Raw genomic sequence first — 25,291 nt, 5'->3', positions numbered from 1 at the left:
GTGTGCCTTGATGCGACTTTTCAAAGGGCTGCTACCCGAGGGGCCTCTCTTTGATAATTAGCAAAAGGTACTCTGGTACAGAACTACCCTGGTACTTTGTCCCTTCTGTTTATGTGGCTGGGGTTATGGGTGGAGGGGGTGGGAGGAACTCCAGGCATATGTTTCAAAATTCATTTATTCCCCTCGACCCAGATACTCACGAGGGAGCTCCTTTTTTAAGCACAGCTAAATATAGCCACACAGTGAAGCTGCGTGGGACAGCTTTTTGGCCGATGGATCTGGCCGGCTCACTTCTTAGTAGCTGGCTAGATCCTTTTGAAAACTGCCCCCTGTCTTGCAACTAATGAGCATTTATTGTTCATTTGAAAATACTGTTATCCAAAAATATATATTCTTAAAGCACTTTGGCACAAGCTTTACTGTACTTTCTATAACTGGAATACTTCAAATATGGCAGCATTGTGATGTCACAACCCAAGCAGAAGGCACCACAGTGTCACAATCCAAAGGATCAGTGGCTTCTGATTGGATTAGTTGCTTTTCATACCACCAATCATTTGGATTAGCACTGTGGTGTCATTCTGAAAGTTGCCTTTTGCTGGGTAAGTCACATGAGCTGTTTATCCAATCGGGTGGATGGATATTCTTTCCATCTATTTTGTAATCTCTATGCTCGAGATTTATATCTGGCATTTTCTATAGTTTGTCCTGTGTGAAACAATTCTATTCAGAGTGAAGAAAGGGATATTAGATTCACTACACAAACATGCGCCCCCTTATTAAAGTGGCAGATTGGATATATTTTTCTTGTTTCAAAAATATCTAAGACCAAGCTATTTATTATGCTTGTAGCGCTATTTTACCGGTGATGTGTGTTTCTCTAGGTTGTTTTTTTTTTTAATGTAAAGCAGAAAAAAAATTTCAGAAACCATGGAAAGCAAATGATGTTATTTGTACAGCACGCCTGATAGAGAAAAAGCCATCTTTAAAATGTCAGGCAGCTAATGTTTGAGATTACAGCTTTTCTGGCTGCCTACAGATCTGTAAGAGGCGCTGTTTGTTTACCAGACTGCATGACCCTATTACACAAATCTGTCATCCATTGTGCTGCTAACACTCTCTTTTAAATTGCAAATCTGATGTGAGCGAGTAAGGGGGCTCCTGGAGGAATTCACTCCCCTCTTCTTGCTCTCTTTCTCTTGGCGTCTTGTATGTTGCCAGTGGAAGTTGGGATATGCTGAATTTGCACCAAGGGTGCAAAAGCAGCCTCAGTTATAAGCATAAAATTAGAGTCTGTTCACCATTAATCAGCCCAGCTAATTGCTATGCACTACCATTAGCCATATGGTGTGAAAGACAGCTTGCTCTCCCTAAGATGAAATGTCTTCCTTTCCAGACATGAAATAATGAAGCCCCTCGATTTTAAAATAGCTTGTTTTAGAGATTTAATTTCTAAACAACTTTCTGCAGTGCTTTCTGTCAAGGCTAACTGCGCAATAAAACTTTGCATTTATGTGACAAAAAGCTGCATATTTATGGTATACGAAAACAATTCCATGGATAGCGTAATGCAGAGAATTCAAATATGCCAGAGGGACCCTTGCATTCTGTCCTGGCTGCAGAAGCTGTAATCATGAGGCACATTTCAGGCGATTACTTATTTTGAAGTGATTTCATTATGCTCTGCAGATGACCAAAGCTGCCACGTCAGCTGCTGGGTTGCCTTAATGGATTAGAATAATGGAGGGGGAAACTCTACTGGGAAGGGTTCTCTCTGATGCTAGCGTCAGGATTTCTGGTTTGTGGTACGGTATGGAAGGGATAGGTTTGGTTTTTACCTCGTAGGCATGGAAGACTCAAGGGAATGCCCGAGTTCTCCGGGGGGGGGGGGGGGGGGGGGGGGTGCAGCTGAAGCACTGAGTCTCTAGGAAGCGGCTAAGACCTTCGCACCTTATGTGCACACAGTCCATTGGTCTGTCCGGGATTAGGAGGGCAGTTGCAGTCTGAACAGTGCCAGGACAAATGCTGATGTTTTCCAGGCCTTTGTTTAGCATTTTAAGGGAAACACTTCTTTATGTTGGGCAAGTGGTTACCAGCCTCTTCCACTTAGTCTATCCTGCTTAGGCCAGTGGCTGGGGGTGTGTGGAGAGGAGAGAGAAGGCACAGAGGTGGGAGCAGGGGGGGAGGGCAGGGATGGCCGATGTCCTTCTAACTCATGAAGAAGAGGTGCAGCCTCTCTTCCCCAAGCAAATATGTACTGAATCCTAGCAGGGGGATTCCTGCTGAGAGTGCCAGTCGATCATGTACTTCACTGGGTGATGGGAGAGAAGATATAGAAAGGCTCGTGTTAAAAACAAAAAGGGCAAACAACCTTTATGAAAGTCATTTTTTTTCTTCAACTTTGGAGCAGGTGCTGTGTTGCATCAGATCCTGCTGGGTTGCATGACATCCGATTGGCCAGCGGTGATTTTCTGCCAGGTCACCGACCTGGAACCGTTTTTGAACTTGCTTTCTTTTTTCCATTGGGGGAAAAAGTAGACGGTGGAAGTCACCGCTGGACCTGCCCCAGCACTTTCTTTTATTTAGAAAATTACCACTACTGTAGGCTTACCTTGCATCAACAATTGCATAATGGTACTCAACAGGATGGGAAGCCACTTGTTGTATCCAGTAGGAATACTGCAAGAAAATGATCATCTTTTCTTTTGTAGAATTTCGTTAAATTAAAGCCAGTATAGCCATTCTGTAAATGTACGGCACACGCGGTATTTAAGTTTGCATTATCAAGTCTTTAGGTGTAAGGCACAGATCAGGTTATCTACGAGAAGCAAGTGTGAGGTCTTCCCATTGTTTTGGGGGTAGACAAAGGGGGTAGATAACGATATGTGATCTTACCTGATTATGTACATGATATCATACCTGAAAAATGTAGTTTTGATAGAAATATTGATGTAGAAAAAGCTTTTACTGGACAGTATCTGGTACATGAAATCATAGTGGACCACAGCTGAATTCCCAGAGGTACTAGGCCCGAATCATTTTAAGGTTTTTTGCCCATTTTATGTCTTTGGGGGGAAGCTAAGTGAATCAGGCCCTCTGTTCCAGTGAATCCAAACTGGGAACCACCAGGCAAGAAAATTCACCTTTCCAGGGTAACTAGCAGAGCAGTACTGTGAGACTGAAAGCTTCCACTTGCCTACTTTCTACTTGACCTATGAAAATAGGGCATCAGCTTCCCCAAATACTGTTGCTCACTATATAAGGGAGCAGTGCCAGATTCCCTCTAACATTTAAAACATTGAATGCATGTAGACGCAGGATTTTCAGGATGACTAACCACCCTCTTGACCCCCTCCCTTTAAAAAATGATTTGAAACAAAATAAGAAAAGTCCCTGGGGTAGGAAATGTACTTTATGCAGTAAACATATAGAAAGCCCCCCCCCCAAAAAATCAGATGTACCCGGTGCAACACAGGATTTTAAGGTAGGTTAAAAGGTGAAGTTAATTTAATTAAAAATAATTGCTGTGGATTTAAAATTTGTGCCATATGGAACAGCAGGTGCCCTCATGGGGGAGGGGGGGGGTGACATCCTCCCAGAGGTGTGGTGAGCTTCGTGTCTCAGGTGAGCCTAAGACAATCCTTCATGAGTTGAACAAAGCCCAAATCTTTTGTAGTGCCCCTTTACTAAGCAGCTGTGCTAGGCAAGCCAGCGTCAGTAATTAATGCATGGACAGGGCCCAGCCTGGGTGCCTGTCACCCGCATTTCTGCTGATTTGCAGGTAAGAGGAGGGGATACTGTTTCCACCATATTGTAGCACACCCCCCCCCCCCCCCTCTGAACCTGCTGTCTCCATAATGCGCCTCGTCCCAATCTACTGCTCCTACTTAAGACATCCTTTCACTTTTGCTTTGCAGCCGCTGTTGTGATAAGAAAAGCTGTGGCAACAGAAACGAGACTCCTTCAGACCCGGTGATTATTGACAGGTTGGGATCCCTATTATTTCCTTGAATTCTCATCCCTAATTAGGACGAAACACCTGCTCTACGTTGCTTATATTGCTACTGGAAAAAAAAAATGTCTCTGAATGCAGTTCTTCTAGATAAGTGATAAAGGCGAGAGAGGCGTGTTCAGTTATATCATTTTATATTACTGTTTTCTGTATTTGCTGATATACATGTGCAGCACTTCTGTTCTCACGCACCAACGGCAGCGTAAGTGCTGAGCGATATACTTTTATTCTTGACACACTCTGATGTTGCACGATCTGGCAATGTGTCTTTCTGCAAAGCTAAAATGTTACATGTGTGTCAGGCATCTGCAAAGCATTTAGCCATCTCTAGCCAGGATCATGCCAAAAACATGTCTGCAGCTTTTCAAGGGTTTTGATTTTTTTTTTTTTTGTGAGTGTGTGATTTGTTTTTCTTTTTTACATTTGTGAAACGGACCCTGCTATGCTGTGCATTGTAATTCAAGGTCCCTTAGTGCTCTGGTTCTAGAGATAACGTTCTGGTGGTGGTGGTGGTATTAAGGAGAAAGGGGGCCTTTGGTACTGGTCTGGAATTAGTTTTGCTGGCTTTTGCATCTGTGTGCTTGCCGCAGCGACTCCCAGGCAGCGGTACAGGAATAGCCCTGCGATTTACCTCCTTTCCAAACGTGGCGGCCTCGCCTTGTGATTTGTGTTCACCAAGGAAATAATTTTTCTCTCTGGACTTTCTTTGGCTTAATTCACGCACTGTGCCGGGAAGCATCAGAAATCAAATAATAATAGTCTTATGATTTATGAGATGTGGCTGGGTGCTCATAAATATTTAACTTTTATTTTTAAAAATGTTGCTTTGATGAATCATTATCACTTTTTCCCCTAGTTCTGTTGGGTGTAATTCATCTGCATTTTGAGGTTTTTGTTTATGCTTAAATGCAATGAGGAGATAATAGCTCAGCAAATTCAGATTTTCCAGAGATGAATTCCTGCCTGGATTCCCTGTACATCATTCGGGGGGCACTGTTGAAGTGATTGTGTTGCAGAGCTTGTTAGTAACTGGAAAATAATCCTAGAAAAGTTAGTCACCTTTTTTTTTTTGCATTCGCTGTGCAATTGGCAGTCTGCCTTCATACAACATAGACAGAGTCCTTTCTTAATGCTTTGTACTATCTTTTCCCTAAATGCAAGTGTGTATAAATGTGTTATATTGAGTATTAGTCTTGTGTTAACTAGCTTCAGAAGTGTGTGGAAACTGTCTGTCATCAGGGAAGGGAAAGGAAACCTTACACACTAATCCAAAGAGATCCCCTGAAGAGCCTGAGCCAAGCTTAGAAAAGCAGTAGAGTTGATTCTCATTTTACTCTTTTCCGTATGGAATAAAGTATCAATTCATGCTTTACTTTAAGGTCAGAAGTCTTCTGGGGTCTATTGTTTGTTTTTTTTTAAGGACAAATATGCTGAGGTTTGCGTCCGTGCACACGCACACGCCTGAGAATTAAGTTAGACAATCTTTCTCTCAAAAGAATTCAACTCAAATGTGTAGTTAAAGCTGCATTTTTAAATTTAGATCAAAGGCTTTTTGTTCAGAAGCAAGAAGTCTTCAAGAACTGTCTTTCATTTCCAAATCTGAAAAACTGTTCACTCACACGTTATACTCAGATTGTTTCGAAATTCGTAAGGTTTCTACCATTTAGCTTGGAATGTCTAAGCAAGCTGTAGCATTAGCAGCTTTGGAAGATATAAATGTAGTGTCGGGGTATGTATGAAGAAAGAAGCATATTGCGCTGTGCTAAATGAATATGTTCATTAATACATTAGTAAGTAGTAATTTGTGTTTACATAGGAAGTCTGTATGCAGCGTGCACTATTCAAGAAATTCTGCCACATGTTCCTGTCTAGAAGAGCTTATGTTTGGCATACCAGTAGAAAGCTGAAGTCAAAATACTTGTTCAGAACACAATCGTTTTTATGATAAATGAAGCGTTAATTGCAATTCATCTGACTGATCTCTACAATTAATTTCCAAACTGCCAGTTACTGAATATGAAGTCCATCATTTCTCACGGCCTTCCATGTGAAATTATGCAGAGTAATGCACTGTGCTAGACGCGGACCATACTTTGAATCCTGTGAGCTTCATGTTAACCTTGCTGTCATGCACAGCGCACAGGAAGTGGGCATTTATTCATCTAGTGCCATCAGCCGCCCCTCTCTGCTCCCAAGGAAACCCTTGGGTAGGGGAAGAGGTTAAGTTCCGAAGACCTTCGCTTGGACTGAAATGGTGACTGTGATGCAGAGGAGTGATAGGACTGTGCTTGGTGATTTTGACCTGACCATGTGGCTTGCAGAGTCAGAAGAAACTTGCCTCGGCTGCTCCCTAATCAGCCAAACCTCTATTTCTCAAATGGGATTGTGGGCTGCATTAATGGAGGCTACTATTTTTGCCGTTTTTCACCTTTCCCAGCAGAGTACTTAAATCCATTTTTTTTTTTAAATTTTAGGGCTGGGATGAGATCCAACAATTTTTGCAAAATACGATATATTTTATACTGTTAAGGGTGCTGGTTGTATGCTTAATCCACCTTTATCCAATTTTAATTTATTTAGAAATAATAAAAAGATATTAGGCCTCTTCTGCTGTGTGAGTGGTAGGCAAAGATCTGGCATATTCTAGAGATGGAACGGCTTTAGTGGATGATGAATGGTCTTCATTGAATAAGATAATTGTTTTGTTTCTTATGTTATGTTTTTAGAATGTTTATGTTGATTGGAAGCCATCTAGCATATCGGTGATACTATAGGTGGTTTATAAATATTTTTAATAAATAATAAATAAATTGAATAAGATCTGGTCCCCATGCCTGAACTGTGCCGATCAGAATTATGTTGCCCATACATCTGTATGAATAGAAACACATTAATTGGGTTTTGCATCTTGACGAAATGCCTCTTCTACTCTGTCAAGCCGTTGAATGTGTGCAAGATGAGTTTTCTCAGTTTGCTAATTGCCAGAAAAATAATAAAAACAAAAGTATGAATTAACAAAAAAGGTCACCGTAAGCCTGTGTATTAGGATATAGTTTTTATAGTTTATTCTGGCAAAAAGAAAGCACACAGACGCCTGTAGCATCCATAACATTTATGCTACCTAAGGGCGTCGGATCTTTGAAGCTAAAAATGTAATGATTGTGTTTTAGCTTGCTTTGATTTCTGGGCGGCTGAAAATGCAGAACCTCAGAAATTAAACTGGTATTTGTAATCATGGGTGAAAAAGAAAGCAAGTCACGCTAGAAACTTTGCACAGGTTGGTTGCCTAGATAAAGAGGTTTAAGTTTCATAAACCAGTCCCTGTTTTCCTGTGGACTTATGTCACCTAGTTCTCCGTGTTTTGGGCTTATTGCAATACTCTTCTTTATTTTTAATGTGCATGATTTTTGTCTTTTTATTTATGAAATACATAGCATGGAAGAACAAAAGGCTTGTTTACCTGGGCAGGGGTGCGCGGTACATTTTTAGACTGGAGAAAATGACAAGCAATTAAGAGAGTCGTGCAAACGAATTCAAAATTGTGAGGAGCCAGGGAGGAAAACGCGGAGAGGAGGCCAAAAGAAAAGAAAAGTGCATTTGACTGGTGATTTATGAATGATTCATTCATGGATCCAAACCTCCAAAAACTATTTCTAGGAAGCAGTTTAATCCTTGGGGGCCCTTCTTTTCCACTAAGCAGAACTGGTGCTTCTTTTTCACGTGGAGTCAGCCGTGGGAACCTCACAACTGATGGCGTTACAGCTTCGAGCTCATGTTGTGTTCCTGGAAGACTTATTTTCCTCGCAGTTCAGTATTCAAGGAATGCCTTTCTCGGTAGTTAAATCAGTCCTTGTGTCCCCAAAGTCACCTCCTAGCTTATTTTGTAGTTTAAAAGTTAACTGTGTTATTTGATGCCAGAGGATATTATGTTGGGGATATTAGCATGCCACATTTCTTCAGGATTATATATTCTGATTTTCTTTTTTTTTTTTTTTTTTAAATATCAGTAGGTCTGTGGTTATAATGATCTGGAAAGTGTTTTCATGCCATAGTCTATTATATGCTAGTATTGTGTAGCAAGAAAGCTGCCCTAAATAGCTTGGATCTAGCAAGGTGATTTGTCTGTTCCCTGTAGAGGACCATAAATCACGGGTTTGCATCCTGTTAGCTTAAGAGCCCATTGGAAAAATACAGCGAATATTGAGCATCACATACATAGCTGGCTTTCTGTATCTTAAACATAGATTTCTGTGTTATAAAGGCCTGGCATCAAAGCAGTAATTCTTATAGGTACCTGAGCATGAATGCACATGCCCTATTTATAGGGACACTCTCGGGGTTGGTAAAGAAAATTTGAAAACCTCCCATGCATGAAACTTGCTACCCCCCTCCAGCAATATTTCTCACCACCTGGTTATTTTGGACTTGCATTTCCTTTGGCCTTTTGGTGTTTTTATTAGATTTTTCTTCTTTTTTTTTTTTTGTTTTAAGGGAAAACGGGAAAGCTTTCGAGTGGCGGAGCTCTGCATTGCAACGGCTGCCGCCTGTTTACAGCAGCACCACCGTGGTGCATCTGTCCAGACTGCTCATCAGGAACTGGCCCAGGAGGAGGGGGGGGGGGGCTCATCCTTTTCTTCCAAATTTGCATGCCTTTGCTGCTGCACCACAGTTGCAAAACTCGCACCAGGGGTTTTCAGATAACCATTTACCAACCCTGGCAATATCCTCATGCAGGGTGGCAGAAGTTATTCTCAGAATCTACATATTTTCTTCCAAGGAGGGTAACATTTGAAATTAAGTCTGAGATTGATTGATTGAATATCCGAATAATAATTCATCGGAATTTAAAAGGTTTGAAATAAAATTACTGTGGTAAAATTGAATAAATTGTGGTTTTTATGGCTAAATTGGATAGCTCTGTGTCCCAACCTTTTCCCCTTTCAGTTGCTTTAGCTCAATAAATAAAACCTCATTAGTCTGTTCCCATTTCAAAGAGTTTATTAAATTTTACAGGAGCAATTAGCATAAGCTGTGCTAATTTTTTCCTCGAAAACTAATGAGAGAGCTTCTTAATTAGGTTTACTTTGTGCACATCAGAAAAAAAAAACTGGTAGTGACAAAAGTCCCATAGTGTCGAAGGAAACGAAAAAATATATTGCCAAGTCTCTCTTGGCTTCTGAATGTTGAGCTGTATTTGTTACCGAATAAGTTCAGAATTCCCTTCCTTGTATTCCAAGCCATTGCAGGATCCCTGGACCTATCGATCCCCCCTTCTACTGCTGGTGTCTTGAATGCACCCAAGTAGAGCCTCAAAGGGCTACTGCTCGTTGAGAACGTACAGGGCCACTTACGCAGGTTCAGTGCGCTCCCCAGAAAACATCCGGCAATGCACTACAGCATACAGAGAAGTGCATCAGCTGCTGCTGGTAGGGGCAAGGCAGATACGGCATTCGCTGAACAATACTCTCCTAACCACTGATTTATTTAGCCATTTGCTCCTGCACTGGGAATTCAGGCCTTGCTATTAAGGGGGTAGATTGATAAGGGTGCCGTTGCTTGTGAACATTAGACTAAATTGTATCACATATTGACTAATATTATATTGGAGCTGAACTCAGTATCTGACTCATTTGTGCATCTGGCAGTCGAAAAGCAAATAGGTAATGCGCTGTAACTGGGAATTGGTGTTCTTGTACCCTATTACGTCCACCCCTGCAGTCTCCTGGAGGAGCACAATAAAATACATTCTCGCCCACCATAGCGGGCCTACCCTCTGCTGAAGAGCCTGGAGCTCAGCAGAGTCAGCATAGGATTTCTCTGGAAGGGCAAGGAAACTGAGCGAGGGACGCCTCTGCTCTCGCATTGAACTCTCAGGAACGAAGATACGAGGCGTCCGTGTACACTTCTCAGTACAAATCCAAATATCAAAGAGCCTGCCCTTGGCAACCGTTACCAGGATTTTAGAGCAAACTCCTGTATGGCGTCGTTTTAACAGGCGTTAACCATCCCGGAAATCTAAAGAAAGCTGGCTGGGATGGCTGACTCGTTCTGTGCCAAAGAGGTCTTGTGTTGGTAGCTTCTGAACAGGTCCGATCGTTCCAGTACTTTGGATGCATATTCACCTTGGCTGAGAATTGGTTTCCAAAAAGGTGCATGTGATTTAAAAGTATTTATTTAAAGTTGAAAAGTGATATTCAGAGGCTGTTTTGGAAATGCAAGTTACTTTGCTGATCTATATGTGCTCTGAAATCGCTCATTATTATTTTTTTTTAATGTACACTAAAATGCTACACTTCATTGAGTAGTAACAAAGTGGCAGCAACCTTCAATGTCATTATTGTCCGCGGCACCTGGCTGTCTGCGAAGGCAATGAGTAAGAGAGTGAGAGAGCGAGAGTGTGTTTAATTTATATATTCCTATCTATCTAATTTTTTTACGATCCAGCAGTTTCCTTTTCCTCCTTTGAGGTTCTAGCTCACCTGGAAGCAGCCTTCATTTACAGCTGCCGGAGCTTTTCTCCATTCTTATGCCTTCTCGCCCTTCCCTGACTTGTCCTGCCATCGCAGTGACAGTCACCTGGCTGAGAGGCACTGACTGTGCATCCCTATGGAACCTCAGGGTGGCATTGATCCAGTCAGTAGGTGTCATAAGAACATAAGAAATGGCATACTGGGTCAGACTAAAGGTCCATCAAGCCTTGCATCCCGTCTCCAACCAATCAGGTCACAAGTACTCGGTGGTACTTGTGACCAATCCTTTTTGCTCATAACTAGGGGTAAGCAGTGGCTTTCCAAAGTCTTCATGGATAATAGTGGTTTATAGACTTTTCCTCTAGGAACTTGTCCAAACCCTTTATAACTTAGCTAACATTATCTGCTTTCACCTCATCCTCTGGCAACAAATTCCACAGTTCTGCAATGAGTGAAAAAAAAAACAACTTTTTCTGATTTGTTTTAAATGTGCTACCTATTAACTTCATGAAGCATCCCCTAAATAGCCATTCCCTATTTACCTGCACTACCCATTCATAATTTTATAAACCTTTATCATATCCTCATAGCCATCTTTTCTCCAGAGTCCTAACCTCATTAGCCTTTCCTCATGGGGGAGCCTTTCCATCCTCTTTATTGTTTTGCTTGCCTTCCTCTGTACCTTTTCTAATTCTGCTGTATGTTTTTTTGAGATGGGGTGTCCAGTAGGGATGTGCAGAGCAAAATTTTATGTTCATATTTTTTATGTCCGAAAGGGGGTCCCACTTGCGGCCAATATGGACATAAAAAAAATCCAATGAGTTGGGTATATGTACATATGTGCAAAAAAAAAAATTAAACCCCCTCACCCTCCTTAATCCCCCCCCCAGACTTACCACAACTCCCTGGTGATCGAGCGAGGAGTGAGGACGTCATTTCTGCAATCCTTGGCGAGAAGCATGTGACGTCGGTGGCACGTCGAGTGACGCGGCGTCACGTGATTCCCGGCTCGTTCGCGCCTGACGGCTCGTTCGGCCCAAAAAGAACTTTTGGCCAGCTTGGGGGGGCCTCCTGACCCCCCCAAGCTGGCCCCCCAAGCTGGCCTCCTGACCCCCCCAAGCTGGCCCAAAAAGAACTTTTGGCCAGCTTGAGGGGGTCAGGAGGCCCCCCCAAGCTGGCCAAAAGTTCTTTTTGGGCCGAACGAGCCGTCCGGCGCGAACGAGCCGGGAATCACGTGACGCCGGCGTCACTCGACGTGCCGCCGACGTCACATGCTTCTCGCCAAGGATTGCAGAAATGGCGTCCTCACTCCTCGCTCCATCACCAGGGAGTTGTGGTAAGTCGGGGGGGGGGGGGGGGGATTAAGGAGGGTGAGGGGGTTTATATTTTTATTTTGGCTCAACAATCGCGATTTCCCACATATCGAACATATCTATGTTCGATATGTGGGAAATCCGATCGTTTATGTCGAATCAATTTTTTAAGTAAAAAAAAAATATGAGTTGCGTTTTACTAATGCGGTCAATCCGAATGCACACCCCTAGTGTCCAGAACTGCGCACTGTTGCTGTAGATTGATTGGTCAGGACTTCCTTCTTCCCAGTGGCCATGAACACTGCCTCCAGAGCCTCCCCAGCTGGCCCTCGACACAGGAGTCTGGTCTGGGAATCGAATCTGGGTCTCTGTTACTATTGCTGCCACTGCGCCAGCCCTTGCATACTGGAAATAAATAAAATGCAGTCAAACTCCCTTCCCATTGCAAGCCTTTTATCCAAATTAAAGCAAAAGATCATGGGCTTCCTTTATTTATCATACAATAAATTCATTTTAATGATTGGAGCCTCAATCGGAGCCATATTATCAGAGAAACAGAGAAAGGGAGAAGGGGAATTAAAGGCTCCTGAAGTCACAACAGAATTGCTCAGTTTTGGCACTCCGCTAAGTGGGCTGTAATAGTAGAATCTTGCTGGAACTAATTCAGGGGGAAAAAAAATAATTTCACACTCTTTAATCTGTGTAACGTACTGCACATGTATCGGGACCCATATGTTTCTAAGTCCCTTGACACTTCAGAACCATTTTTCTTTAAAGATTTAAATGCTGGAGGATTGCAGTTCCAGCAACTCGGTAAACCCCCCCCCCCCCCCCCCCCCCCCCCCCCCCCCCCCCCCCCCCCCCCCCGCAAACAAGGCAGGAGATAAAGTTACTGTATAACAAGCAGTAACTTCAGAAGTAGCATGCCTGGAATTATCCCGTCTGGCTAAGCGTTTGAGGCCCAGTAATTTTGTAATATCACAGAAAAGTAATAGCATTAGCTAACCCATCTTTAAAAAGATATTGTTCACCTCTTTGCCATATGCTCCAGAGCAGGCGATCCCTCTGTGTCTCTTTTTTTTTGATTCCTCTCAATAAGATTATTTCAAACACTCTAATCCCGAATCATTGACATGGATACAAAAGCTTAGCGACATCTAATAGATGCCTCTTAGCCTTGCTTTTCCTCTTCCTTCTTCCCTTTTATTCTCCTTTTTTGCTCGACAAAACTCAGACACGCTCGGGCCGTCTCGCTCGTTGGCCGCACGGGCGCGTCTCGTACTGGCTAAAGGCGGAGAAGGGACTTTGACCCAGGGCAGAGAAGCTTCATGGCCAAGGGAGCGCCGATTTAAGAAACGAGCGCCGGAAGGCTGGGCCGATGACTCGGCGGCAGCACCGCGGATGATCTGCGTTCGATTTCCCGGGTCGGGGGTCGTCTTCTCCCCCGTGCGGGCTGGGGGTGGGGTTCTGCGGGGGTGTGGCGCTCGCGGCCCCTGAAGGGAGGGAGTCCCGGTCATCGTGCAGCGTCTAGAGGCCGGGTTTAGGGCCCGGGATTGCAGGGTTCTAGAAGGAGCCCAGGTGCATGGCTCCCTCTCCCTCCCTTCCACCCCCCCTCCAGGCCAAGGACTGTTGCTGCGCTGATGGGGCAAGGTGGGTTTGAGAGAAGAATATGAAATGACAGATATCTCCGGGTCGTTGCAAATGGAAGCTCACGGTGCCACAGCCCAGCAGAAGCCAATTCTAACTGAGCTGGAAGCCCGAAGGAGCAGGAGGAAACTACCAGGCCACAAAAAAAAAAAAGTTAATGTCAGTAAGTCCTTTCCCACTGCTCTTTTATTGGTTTCCTTAGCATTCTGTGGACGGTACCAGAAGGAGACCACAGGAGGAAAAAGGCATCCAGTTTATAGAACTGTGAGGGTTATTAATCATCTCTTCTGGAGAGCAGGAAGTGTCAAACGCACCGCAAGAAGAGTGGATCTTTTTTTAAGTATGGTTGACTGATTTGTTTAAGGTCATCAGAATATCCCCTTTGCTGCATTAAGAGTCCGACGCACTAAAGGGTTTTCCCCATTTTGTATGTGTGTGTGTGTGTGTGTGTGTGTGTGTGAGAGTGTGAGGGGGGAATTGTTAGTACGTAGGAACATGTCTGTGAAGGGGACAGAGAGCATGTGGAACTGTGACGTGCCTGTCCCTACCCTCGGCAGTCTCTCTGATGAAGTGCTGGCCTGCACAGTGTTCCTAAGGCCATTTACGGCCACGGTCGTGCTGTCTGTCCGTGCCGTGGCACCTGCGGTCCACACATCGCTCCTTTCTTTGTTCGCCTTTCCCGCCAATCTTTCAGGTGCCCTTCACGGCATTCAGTCTAAGGCGCACCATCATTCTGTCAGTCGCTGGCTGGCTTCCCGGATGTAAGCTGACATTAGGGGCCATTGCCCTTGTTCAAGCTTAGCTACAGAGGGACTTTATAGAAAAGACAGGCTTGACATGTCCCGTATAAAGCTGATTCTCACTTCTAAAATAAAATAAGAACGTAAGTTGAATCTGGAGTGAATAGGTTCTGAGGTCAGATTTGTAAAACTTCGTCCAAAATGAGATTGCTGTCATCTTGCCAGATACGGCTCTGATTGATCCTTCAGTGCCACACAAAAGAAATGGACATAATAATGAATGAATAAAATCCACTTCCAGGCATTTCTCCGACTGCAGGCCTCCAAACCTTGTTTGCAAACTTTTTTTTTTGTTACCTTCTCGGGGCTTTCAGTACAGTTAGTCCGATCTGATATTAATTGTAGTTTGATAGAGCACTGAAGCCTATGTGGCATTGCACAAGCTGAATGGGGTTATGTTGGGGCAGGGATGCACTGAATGAAAAACTCAGCTCACACAGATACAGGAGGTCATGGGGGGTGCCTTCCCCAAAGAGCTTAGAATCCACGCAAGAGGATGTGGAGTCAGACAAGAGGAAGGAGGAAGGTTAGGAATTATGATGATGCTAGGAAATAAAATCACCCTAAACCAGCTTTTTTACATTTTTTTTTTTTTAAATGATAGTTTAATGATTATACCACAGTTAAGGTGGGAGATGTTCTGAAATAAAATGAAGTATTTCTGGTGTGCATATGATACATCGTAAATGAGAAACTTGCCTTTGTTTTGAAAACGGTATTTTAAAGGTTTAGCAGGCACGCAGAGGTGGGCTGGCCTGAAATCTCCCACTTCCTATTCCGGTCCGCGTGAATTGGTTCTTTCTGCCCCCCTGTGCCTAGGGGCACCAGAGAGGGGAAAATCCAGTCCTAGTCATCCCTGGCACGGATGTGGATCGATACGTCTGAGCCTCCCATCTCTGGGGGCGTAGGCTCCTTGCCCCTGTCCTCACCAAGCCAGCTCCAGCTCACCCCTGGCTGCTTACCTTCTTGCCGCCCGGCTTATATATATAACACCACTTTATATCTCTCAGTGTGTATCAGCAACATTTCAGGTAGATACTTCTGCCATTTTTGGGGAAACTTGGGAAGCTGAAACAGTATAGAGAGAAAGTCCTAGTGGTTACTGGCTCCCACTGGTAGAGGGCATGATATTTACTTAAGTGCCATCAGACTGCACACCTCACCCTAGAAGAGAAGTGCCTTGCTCCAGAAGCCGACTTGCAGTGCGGTAGGATCCACGATTGTGCTGAATGTTACAACGCACCAAATTATGACTGCGCTTCAACTTGTTTCACCCCTGCAAAATCACAGTGCCCAGCATTTAAAAGTCTTAGTGGCCTGCCTCTGTTTTTAATGGATTTGTGATTAGCTGGGGCATCGGGAGTTCTGTGCTTGCCCTTTCTCCTCAAGTCAGTTGCTGTTTATGAGGAGAGAAAAAGCCCTTTAAAGGTTGCAATCTATATCTCAGTATTTCTTCTCTTCTAAGAGGTCCGATTTAAGTCTTGCAAATAGTTATTATTCAGTTATAGGTGGGGGGAAACCCAGGGGTTATTTGTGTTTTTTGCCATGGCGGTAACATCATTTTCCTTCTCGTGGTTTCTGTCGTACAGTAAACAGGTTTATTTAAAACAACCCCCCCCCCCCCCAAAAAAAAAGCACTTAAATGGGAACGTAAGCTTCCTACTGGAGCTGCACTGGGTTCTGGCGCGCGCTCTCAGACTGGTTACCTTGCAGGTGCCAAGCTGGTGTGCCATTTTCAGCCTCCAAGGGGTTAACGGATTTGCAGCCTGCTCCCAGCAAATCCCATCATGTGCCTGGTTGGTTCTGAAAGGCGAAGGCTTGCCGTCCGTCGTCCGGGGCGGGGGGAGGGGGAGGGGCATATTTCCCCCCAGCTTCTCCCCAGGCCGCCCGGACAGATGCGTGTCCCGCACAACCTGCACCGGGGACCATGAAATGCAAGCCTGGCCCGCGCCTCGCTCACCAGCCCGCGCCGAGAGGGAGGAGAGGGCGCGGGGCAGCTCGGCGGGCTCCAGCTGCCGCCCCCCCCCTGGCAACCGGGGGAGGGGGGAGAGTCCTCCATCTCTCTGGAGGGAAGCTCAACCTCCCTTTCCCCAGAGAGCCGGGCATTCACGGGAGCAGCGCACTAAAGCCAAACAGGTTGATATCTCTCTCTGTCCGAGTTTTTTCTTCGATATTTATTTCTAGCGAGTGATTCTGTCCTTTAGGGTCCAGGTTCCCCGCTGAGGTATAGTGCTTTCTAGGGTTTCAGTTCAACATTTCTACCTTTCTGTTCATTTTTACCCATCGCTGACAGCATATACTGCATACCCCCCCTCCCCCCCCCCCCCCACAAACGTGCGTATGCGTCCATATATCGATATAAAATCATGACTTTGAACGCCTTTGATCTTTCTGATTTCTTTCATGCACCACACAGTTGTGCCTAATTGTCTTGATGTCTGGCAAGCACTGAATTACCCTCTGCCCCCCCGTAGCATTTTCTGTTTTTTTTTTGAGGGGGGGGCAGCCAGATTCCAGACTTCAATGTCATCTCAGTGCTAGCCACAGCCCGTTATATATATATTTTTTTTTTTTGCTATTGCTGTTATTATTTCTGAATTTTTTTATTATAAATATTGTGAAGAGCAAGTCACGGTTCTCCCCTTTTCCAAGTCAAACTGGCTGTCTTACTTTAATTTAAACAAGATCTTTTTTTTCTCTCTCTCTCTCGCTCTTTTCACTCTCTGAATCTTCAGGACTGACTCTAATTATCTCGGCAATCAAATTCTCACCACCGTCCCTATGAAAGCATCTAGTCATGGACTGCTAGGATTATTTTCTTTACCACTTGGGGGGGGGGGGGGAAAGAGAAAACCGGTTGTTTCAAAATTAGAAGCAGCTGGGCTTCTCGCCGCTGTGATTTGGAGAGGAGCTGCTACCCCTACAGTGCCACAGGCCAAGCTGGTCATCAGCAGTGTTTTGGGCTACCATGTCCTAGCATGGCCTTCCTCCGAACACAGACATCCCTGGAGCTGCTCCATCTCAGGAACCCTTATAAACCCTATTGGTTGGTAAAGTTAATTTTGCATCTAGAATTAACCAACATGCGATATTAAGCAGCCCATGGTAGACCCGCACGGTGGAAAACTGGTTCCTGGTAAGTCGGTTGTTCGCATGATGCTGAAAACTGGTCTGGTCTGCAGGTCGCTTGGATCATTTTTTGGAAGCTCTACAAGAGCGTGACGCTGTAGTATCTATGATCGCTCAGGAGTGTTCTGGGGATGGTTGATTTTAGTTTACTGGCTGTGGATTTTCCCGGTTTGCAGGATGACACCAAAATGAGTTTCAAGCCTGCAGGAATGTACTGAGCTTGCTTGCTCACTCTGCAGGCTTTTATAAAACACTCATTTTTCGGTTCTCAGGTTTGAACCCAGTTTCTTAGGATATTTTTTTTTTCAGTTAAGATTTTTTTTGCTAAGCATACTTGTTTTTAAATTGTTTTACGCTGCAGGATAGGCACAGAGGTACTACTCCCTGCTTTTCTCTGCTGGCGGCCCAGGCTGCCTACGCCACACACTGTTTCTCTGGCTTTCTCCACCACCTCTCAGTGTTTGAGGTCATTGGATATGATCACTTCCCAGACCCCCCTCTTCTATTTAGTGGTTGTCAGTACCTCGCCCCTGTCATGTACCGCTCCCCTCTAAGTTTCTGCATCCCAAATGCATGACTTTGCACGTGTTTATATTAATTTTGGCTCTCTCACTCATGCCCCCGCCTCAAGCTTTCTTAAATCTTTCTGCATTTTGTCACTCCCACTAGAATACTAACCCTGTTGAAGATTTCAGTGTAAAAAAGGCAAACCTTTTGCTTATGAACATAGTGAATAGATGCAGGCTCAGGACTGCTCCTTGTGTTGACCAACGGTCCTTTCTTCAGAAGGAACTTGGATTATATCATTTGTCCTTGCCTATTATTCAAACGGCTTCTAACTCAATTTACCACTTTAAGGTCCATTTCCAAGCTTCTCATATTGCTCCTAAGTTTCCCATATAGTTTCCCATATAGAATACGGTCAATAACCTTCCAGTATCTAAGGGTCCTGTTGACGGGGAGGATAACTTTCAAAAAGATGCCTGCAGCGGCATTACACGCATGTATACGACAGCGAGCAGTTCTACACCAGGAGGTGCATTTTCAAAAGATATGTGCATAAACAGCAGGACACGCATGCATAAAATGGCAATTATGCAAGTATATGGTATACAAAAAAAAAGTAACATCAGCGTGCACACTGGGGACTGAGAGTAAATTTGCACATGAAAAAGAGGATGGGGAGGGGCATTCTGGGGAGGAGCCAGCGTTTACACGCATAAGTTTCTATTTTACAGCCTGCCAAAGTGATGTGCATATTATTTGCGTACATTTACCTCCTGCTCAATATCTGGTATAAATCTTCATAAGCATCTCAAAAGTGAAAAAAGTGATTGGGTGGGAGGTCCGGGTGAAGTAGGGGGGGACTTCAGGCTGAAGAGCCAGGAGGGGCTCCACGATCTGCAGATGGACTGGACGAGCTGGTAGAATAATTGGTAAAACTGGTAATCTCATTGCTGCGCGCATGTTATAAAATACCCTGACTTGCTCATGTAAAAGCCAATTTACGGAGTGGGGGGGGGGGGGGGATGGAGTAAATGCATCTAAATAACACGAGTAAAATTTGTTCACATATCCCTTAAAAATTCAAAGTACATCATTTGTGCACACTTATCTGGCTAAATTCCAACTTATCCGGCTAAGTAGTGCCTTTGCCGCTACTTAGATAGACAAACTTGAACTTATCCGGAATAAACAGTGATTTTTGTTTGCTTTTTTTTTTTTAGACTTATCCAGTTATTTTATATACTCGGATAAGTCCGAATAGTGCTAATTAGAAGGACAAGTAGAGCTTTGCAGACTTTTCTGGCTCGGTGCTGCTACTTAGCCGCATAAATCGGAACTTATTTGGATAAGTGCTTCTGCTCTTCCGGATAAGTCCGAAGTTATACAGTTCATGGTTTTTTACATATGTAAAGCATGGTATGTGTGCATATGTACTTGTATTTTATTACCTACGCATATTATTTGTGCACATGTTGTAAAATACAGTAGTAAATAATCGTGCGCCCAGGAACACACATATATGGATGCATGAGAACAATTTTGAAAGTTATCCTCTAGTATTTTATAAGCTGCATGTATGATATATGTGCATTTTATCCGTGTATCTCTACTCTGCAACATACCTGTATATAAAGGCTTGGGTGTGAATGCATGCAATGCACTGAAACAATGTATATCAATGCTTTGAACGTGAATACTTTCCCTGCATATTTTAAAAATTTAACATTTAAAGCCATCTATGGGAAAGGGCCAGGATATTTAAGTGATTTAGGCCTGGATTTTCTAAAATCGCAGGCCTTAGTGAATCACTCGGTACCGGGGGGGCGGGCCTGTGAAAGCCGGCAGCGATCACACCACCGCGGTGCTACACGCTGCCGGCTTTCACAACCAATAGCGCCACCGTGAAAGGTGGTGCTATCGGGCGTGTTACTTGCGGCGATAAGGGGCATTACCTTTTCGCCGTCAGCGATGTCTTCGCCGCGTCCTCCCCGGTGTCACCCCGACTCCTCCCCTTCCGCTGTCGACTTCTCCCCCGACTCCGGCCCCAATCTAGCTATCGCTTTCGGAAAAGCTATAGAAAATGACCCCCGTAGTATCATTATATGTACCGATTCGTGCCTTGTGATCAGTGGGGGCACTCTGTTAACAGTCGCAGGAGTAAAAACTGCTCGGCTGCAGGAGACCAGGAAGTGGGCTTTTTCCTGGGAGGCACCAGCCTTGTGGAATAGTCTGTCTGAGGAGATACCTCAGTTAAAGGATTATAAAGTTTTCAGGAAACAGGTTAGGACCCATCTGTTTCGGGAAGCATTTGAGGATGGCTAAGCTGTTGTTGTTGTTCTTAATGTTTTAGTTTACTATTTTAGATAAAGTCATGATTTTCATTATGTGAGTTATATTGTAATTTGCCCAGACTAGATATTTGGATTGTGGCAGAATATGAATTACTGTAAATAAAGAAATAAATTAATATGTGTGTATATTTTATGCATGAAAATAAAATGGGACTTGTGTATATCGGGGTGTAGCGTGTAAGTCAGTGTATTTTAAAACATGCCCACGTCAAGGAAATTACCAGTTTTACTAATTAATTCACCAGTTCACCCAGTCCTTCTCCAGGTCATCAAGACCCTCCTGGTTTTTCAGCCTGAACTCTCCTCGATTCATCCAGACCTCTCACCCTGTCAGTGCTACACAATAAACATGTATATATAGTATCATAGTAACAAAATAACATAGTATAGATGGCAGAAAAAGACCAAATGGTCCATCCAGACTGCCCAGCAAGTTTCTTATGGTAGTAACTGCTGCTCCATGCGTTATCCCATGTTTCTGTTAAGGGTAATAACTGCTGCTCAGTGCAGGTTACTCCCATGTTTCTGTAAGGGTAGTAACTGCCACTCCGTGCAGGTTATCCCCATGTTTCTGTTAAGGGTAATAACTGCCGCTCAGTGCAAGTTACTCCCAAGTTTCTGTTAAGAGTAGTAACTGCCACTGCAGGTTATCCCCATGTTTCTGTTAAGGGTAGTAATTGCCGCTCAGTGCAGACTCCCATGTTTCTGTTAAGGGTAATAACTGCTGCTCAGTACAAGTTACTCCCATGTTTCTGTTAAGGGTAGTAACTGCCGCTCAGTGCAGGTTATCCCCATGTTTCTGTTAAGGGTAGTAACTGCCGCTCAGTGCAGGTTATCCCCATGTTTCTGTTAAGGGTAGTAATTGCCGCTCAGTGCAGACTCCCATGTTTCTGTTAAGGGTAATAACTGCTGCTCAGTACAAGTTACTCCCATGTTTCTGTTAAGGGTAGTAACTGCTGCTCCTTGCAGGTTACCCCCAAGCTTTATGTTAAGAATAGTAATATTAACAATCAAAACCAAGTACTGTCAAACCCATATCAAATTTACTGCTATCGACATTTTTACAGGGTGAGCTACCTTCTTGATAATTCAGACAATGCTGCTTGAATATGCATGCTTTGCTTTTGGACTTGCCCACAGAAGCAGTCCCTGCACTTTTCCCTAATGTCTGAAAATCATTACCTTGGACCATAAAAGTCAGGGTCCTGACTTTCCTCCCGCCGTCGAAGCGGAGTACAATATTGCAATTGCGTCAAAACCATGAAAGTTAATTGGTTAAGGATAGTAATCCCCATGCCTTCTGTTGTTATCGTTTATGCCAGATAATTAGCAGGTATAAAATTATGCAAGTAATTTTGCATATCTACATACATAAGTGACTTTTAAAATAACATAACAACTTATATACATTAATGTTGGGCACGTGCTGGAATACCCCTAGACTGCCCCTTTTTTCGAGCATATATATGCGTGCAAAATTTAAAATATGCATGTAGTTTTTTTTACCTTTATAAAATAAGAAATATGCGAGTAGAAGCTTCTTCCATGCATATATGCTAATTTTTACATGAGTAATGTTTTAAAAATTCACACCTAAGCATTTTTTTCCTTAGACACAAATTGGGAGAATATCTTTAGTATTTATTTATTTAAAAGTGTATATATCGCCTATCAGCATTACTAGGCAGTTTACGCTAGAACATTCACAGTTAGTCACGAATAATAAAATCAAGGTCATAAAAACAAACAATAAACAACAACTACAAACCACAATAAAAATAATAAAAACATCAAATAAAAAATAAGTAAAACAAAAAGTGCTTAGGACCCTAATTGCCTGGTGACCGAGTCAAGAAATAAATCAGATTTCTTTGATATGACTTCCTTCTAGTGGCTCAGTGCTGTTTTGGATCTTGGAATCCATTCAGTCTGAAATATTCTACAGTCATCTCTTGGGCTGGTGCAAGAGTACTCAGAATCCTAGGCAAACCTTTGGCCATGCACCCCTCACTCGGCTTGCCTACTGGCAGAGGCTTTAGCACAGCGCTCCCTCCTATCGGTGGCAGTGGCTCCGATACAGTGCTCCCTTCTTTGGCAGTATCGGCTCTGGCACAGCATCCCTCTGGGCCTTGCATTGGCTAGATTGTTTTGCCCCCCAAATTTTGGAACTCTAGGCGACCACCTAGTTTACCTAATGGAAGCACCAGCTCTGGTCATCTCCCTTTAGCGGCGATACTAATCATTTCCCCCTCTTGTCGAGGTCCGGCTGATATGGCCTGCAGTTTGCTATTCTCCTTCCTGCTTCAGCTTCTGTGAAGAATCACTCCATCTGCCCCTCTTTATATGCCTGGAACTCCAACAAGTGACTGAGCGGAGTGGCACTTTCCTTAGCTCCTTCACTAACCTAGGATGGATCTTGCCTTGCGCTGTTGCCTTGCCCCTACTTTCACTTTGGTTGACTGCATGCAGACTCTCTTCCATGGATGGGCTAGGGTCTTCAGTTTGTGCTCCCGCAACTTATCCATACTCCCTCCCTCCCTCCCCAACTGTCCCCCTTTTCCTATGACCAATGCGCAGGGATATTTATTCATCATTTCAGTTATTTCATGGATCCCCTTCTGCACCTTCTTCTCCACTTCCCTGTCTCATAGTCGTGCCCCTGCACTTTCTCCTCCCATTAACTCATCTATGTATGGCTGTGTCTATTTCTCCTGCATCCCTTTGTTCTCTCTCAATTTTTGCCTTCGCTGCTTTTCTTTCCTTTTCCGGATACACTTCCCCATCTGCAGTCTACTGTACCTCCCACCTTCTGTGTGCATGAAAGCAGGAAAGCAGTCTCTGGTACATTCCCATGCAACTATGTCCAAACTCTGACAGCATAGTGCGGTTATTCATTCATTTAGCTATTATCCAAGTATCCTTTTTTATTTTATTTTATTTTGTAATAAATAAATAAATAACCATTTCAGTCACTTAAATTTGGAAAGAATTTTACTTCCTGTTTCAAAGGTCAAGGAAAGCTGACCTCAACAGCAGTGTGAAGGCTGCTGAATAATTCATATCATTGACTTTGTGTCAGCTTCCACATTTGTGCAAAAGGATGTTTTATTCATTTATCTCATTTAGGGTCCTTCTCTGCACCTGTTTCTGCCATTAAGTACCCTGTAATTTGCATTTGATGCTAATTTGGTTTCATATCAGCCTGGTCCCCCTTGTTAATTTAATTTCCAAGACCCTTTTCATTACTGTAGAAATGTTTTCCTCTCCACCACAAAGAGCTATGCAAGTAATTGTATAAACTGCCTTTTACGTAAAATCTTTAAAAGATTCCCCTGTTTAGTTTCCTAATTCCTGTGATTAGTGGTGGTTTGATAATGTTTTGAAAGGGTTAAATTAAAATGCAGATTGAATTGTCTGGAACGCAGGCTGGATCCATTGTCCCCCAGCAGAGGGGCAGTTTTCATGCATCCTCCGCGGAGAAGAGCACATTAAGGGGGGAGAGCGTGTCCGTCCGTCCGGGTGCCCCGTGCATTGTTTCTCCTTGCACAAAGGACCGCGTTGGATCTCTCGTGGACTCCGGAATGGAGCGCACCTTTATCCAAACTCGTTTCTCTTGACGTTACTGGTTTTAATGTCCGCTGCACTTAACCACCCTGAAAGGACCTGAAATGTTCATGACACTAGGATGCAGATGTGATCTTGGATCAGTTGTCGTTCTAGCAAATTCTTTGCTATTGACATCCCTAATTTGTTGTTGTTTGGGGCTTTTCAGAAATACAAAAACATCTCTGCAGATCCTAAAAAACGAGTATGTCCAGGAGTTTAAAACACGTATGCATAGATTACGCCATTGAAAAGGGAGAAGGGGAGTAAAAGATGTGATGTGATGAACTTTCAGAAGTAAACAGAAAAATGTTGGGTGTGTGGGGTGGGGAGGGGGGGTTGGGAAGCTGTGACCTTTTATGTAAGGAAGGTTTGTTGTGTGGCCATAGCAAAAGAGAGAAAAAAAAAGAGAAGAATCAAGAATATTAAAAAAAAAAATCTGTTTAATTATTCAGGGAGATTAGATACCTTTGTACAGAAATAGTAAAGAGGCTTAAATAATTAACAAAGAACCTAAGTTTGAAAAAAAAAATATAATTACCAGCCAGTTTGGACTCCATTATTATTTAAAACTAAGCGAGTTTCCCTGCTGCTGTGGGATAGGTAGTGAGAGTGTATCCGCCCGTGCCTCCATAGTGACAGATGGTGCCTCCTCCGCTGCTGCCTCTAAACAGGAGCCATTCATTCTTCTCTGTGAAGCTTCAGGGATCTTGGGCGCTTTGCCTTGTTGACGACCCCCAAGTCAGTTCCTCTTCGACTGCACTTGCAATGCAAGAGTCCGATTTGAGTTTCTAAGGCCTCCTTCTTAGTGATAGACCTCCCCTCCTGTTTTTGATTTCCTTTGCTTTTATGGTAAAAGCGTTGTTAGGAGCCCACCCGTGCCCATGCTGACGGCGACGTTTGCACAAGAAAAGTTGCTGCACCTGGGAAAACATTCAGTAGCTCGGCGACTCGGTTTGTCGAAGAAACCAAGAAATCCAAAGCCAGGGCCTGATTTACCATGACTTTTCTCCCATTTTGTGTCTATAGGAAAAATGCTTAGTAAATGAGGCCCCAAGTTTGAAAATCTCAAGTCTGATTTTTTTTTTTTTTTTTTTAAGATTTTGAAGTGGATTTTATAGTATTTCAGAACTGCTTTGAGTGTTTTGAAAATCAAAAGCAAACATTAATTTTTTTTTTTTTTAAATCCAGTTTAAAAAATTTTTAATAACATATTTTGGAATTTTCCTCCACCGATAAAAACCCAACAGATTTCACAGCAGAACCGGATAAAATTTGATAATTCTGTTGAACTCAAACCAGACTGAAATCTGACTAATTTGAATTCAACTTCAAATTGTTCGCATGTCTCCAACAGTGACATCTGTAATATCCAAAAATATCAAAGCCTTTCACTGCCAGTGACTTGGGCAGTTAAAAAAAAAAAAAAAGGTGCTGGTTCCTGAGCTTTAGAGGCCAT

At 43.5% G+C, this 25,291-nt stretch overlaps 1 protein-coding gene across 6 annotated transcripts in view; it reads left to right on the top strand.

Moving 5' to 3' along the window:
* Nucleotides 1-25,291, top strand: part of EBF1 (EBF transcription factor 1) — a 486,294-nt gene that overhangs the window by 23,539 nt on the left and 437,464 nt on the right. For all 6 annotated transcript variants that reach the window (XM_029583772.1, XM_029583769.1, XM_029583770.1 and 3 more), the window contains exon 6: nt 3,918-3,986. In XM_029583772.1, coding sequence (XP_029439632.1) covers nt 3,918-3,986 — 69 coding nt within the window. The remainder of the gene's footprint in view (nt 1-3,917; nt 3,987-25,291) is intronic.

The sequence above is a fragment of the Rhinatrema bivittatum genome, chromosome 18 (assembly GCF_901001135.1).
Source record: "Rhinatrema bivittatum chromosome 18, aRhiBiv1.1, whole genome shotgun sequence".
Classification (NCBI taxonomy): Eukaryota; Metazoa; Chordata; class Amphibia; order Gymnophiona; family Rhinatrematidae; genus Rhinatrema; species Rhinatrema bivittatum.
Note: the sequence above shows the minus strand (reverse complement) of the source record. Positions and strands in the feature narration are given on the sequence as shown.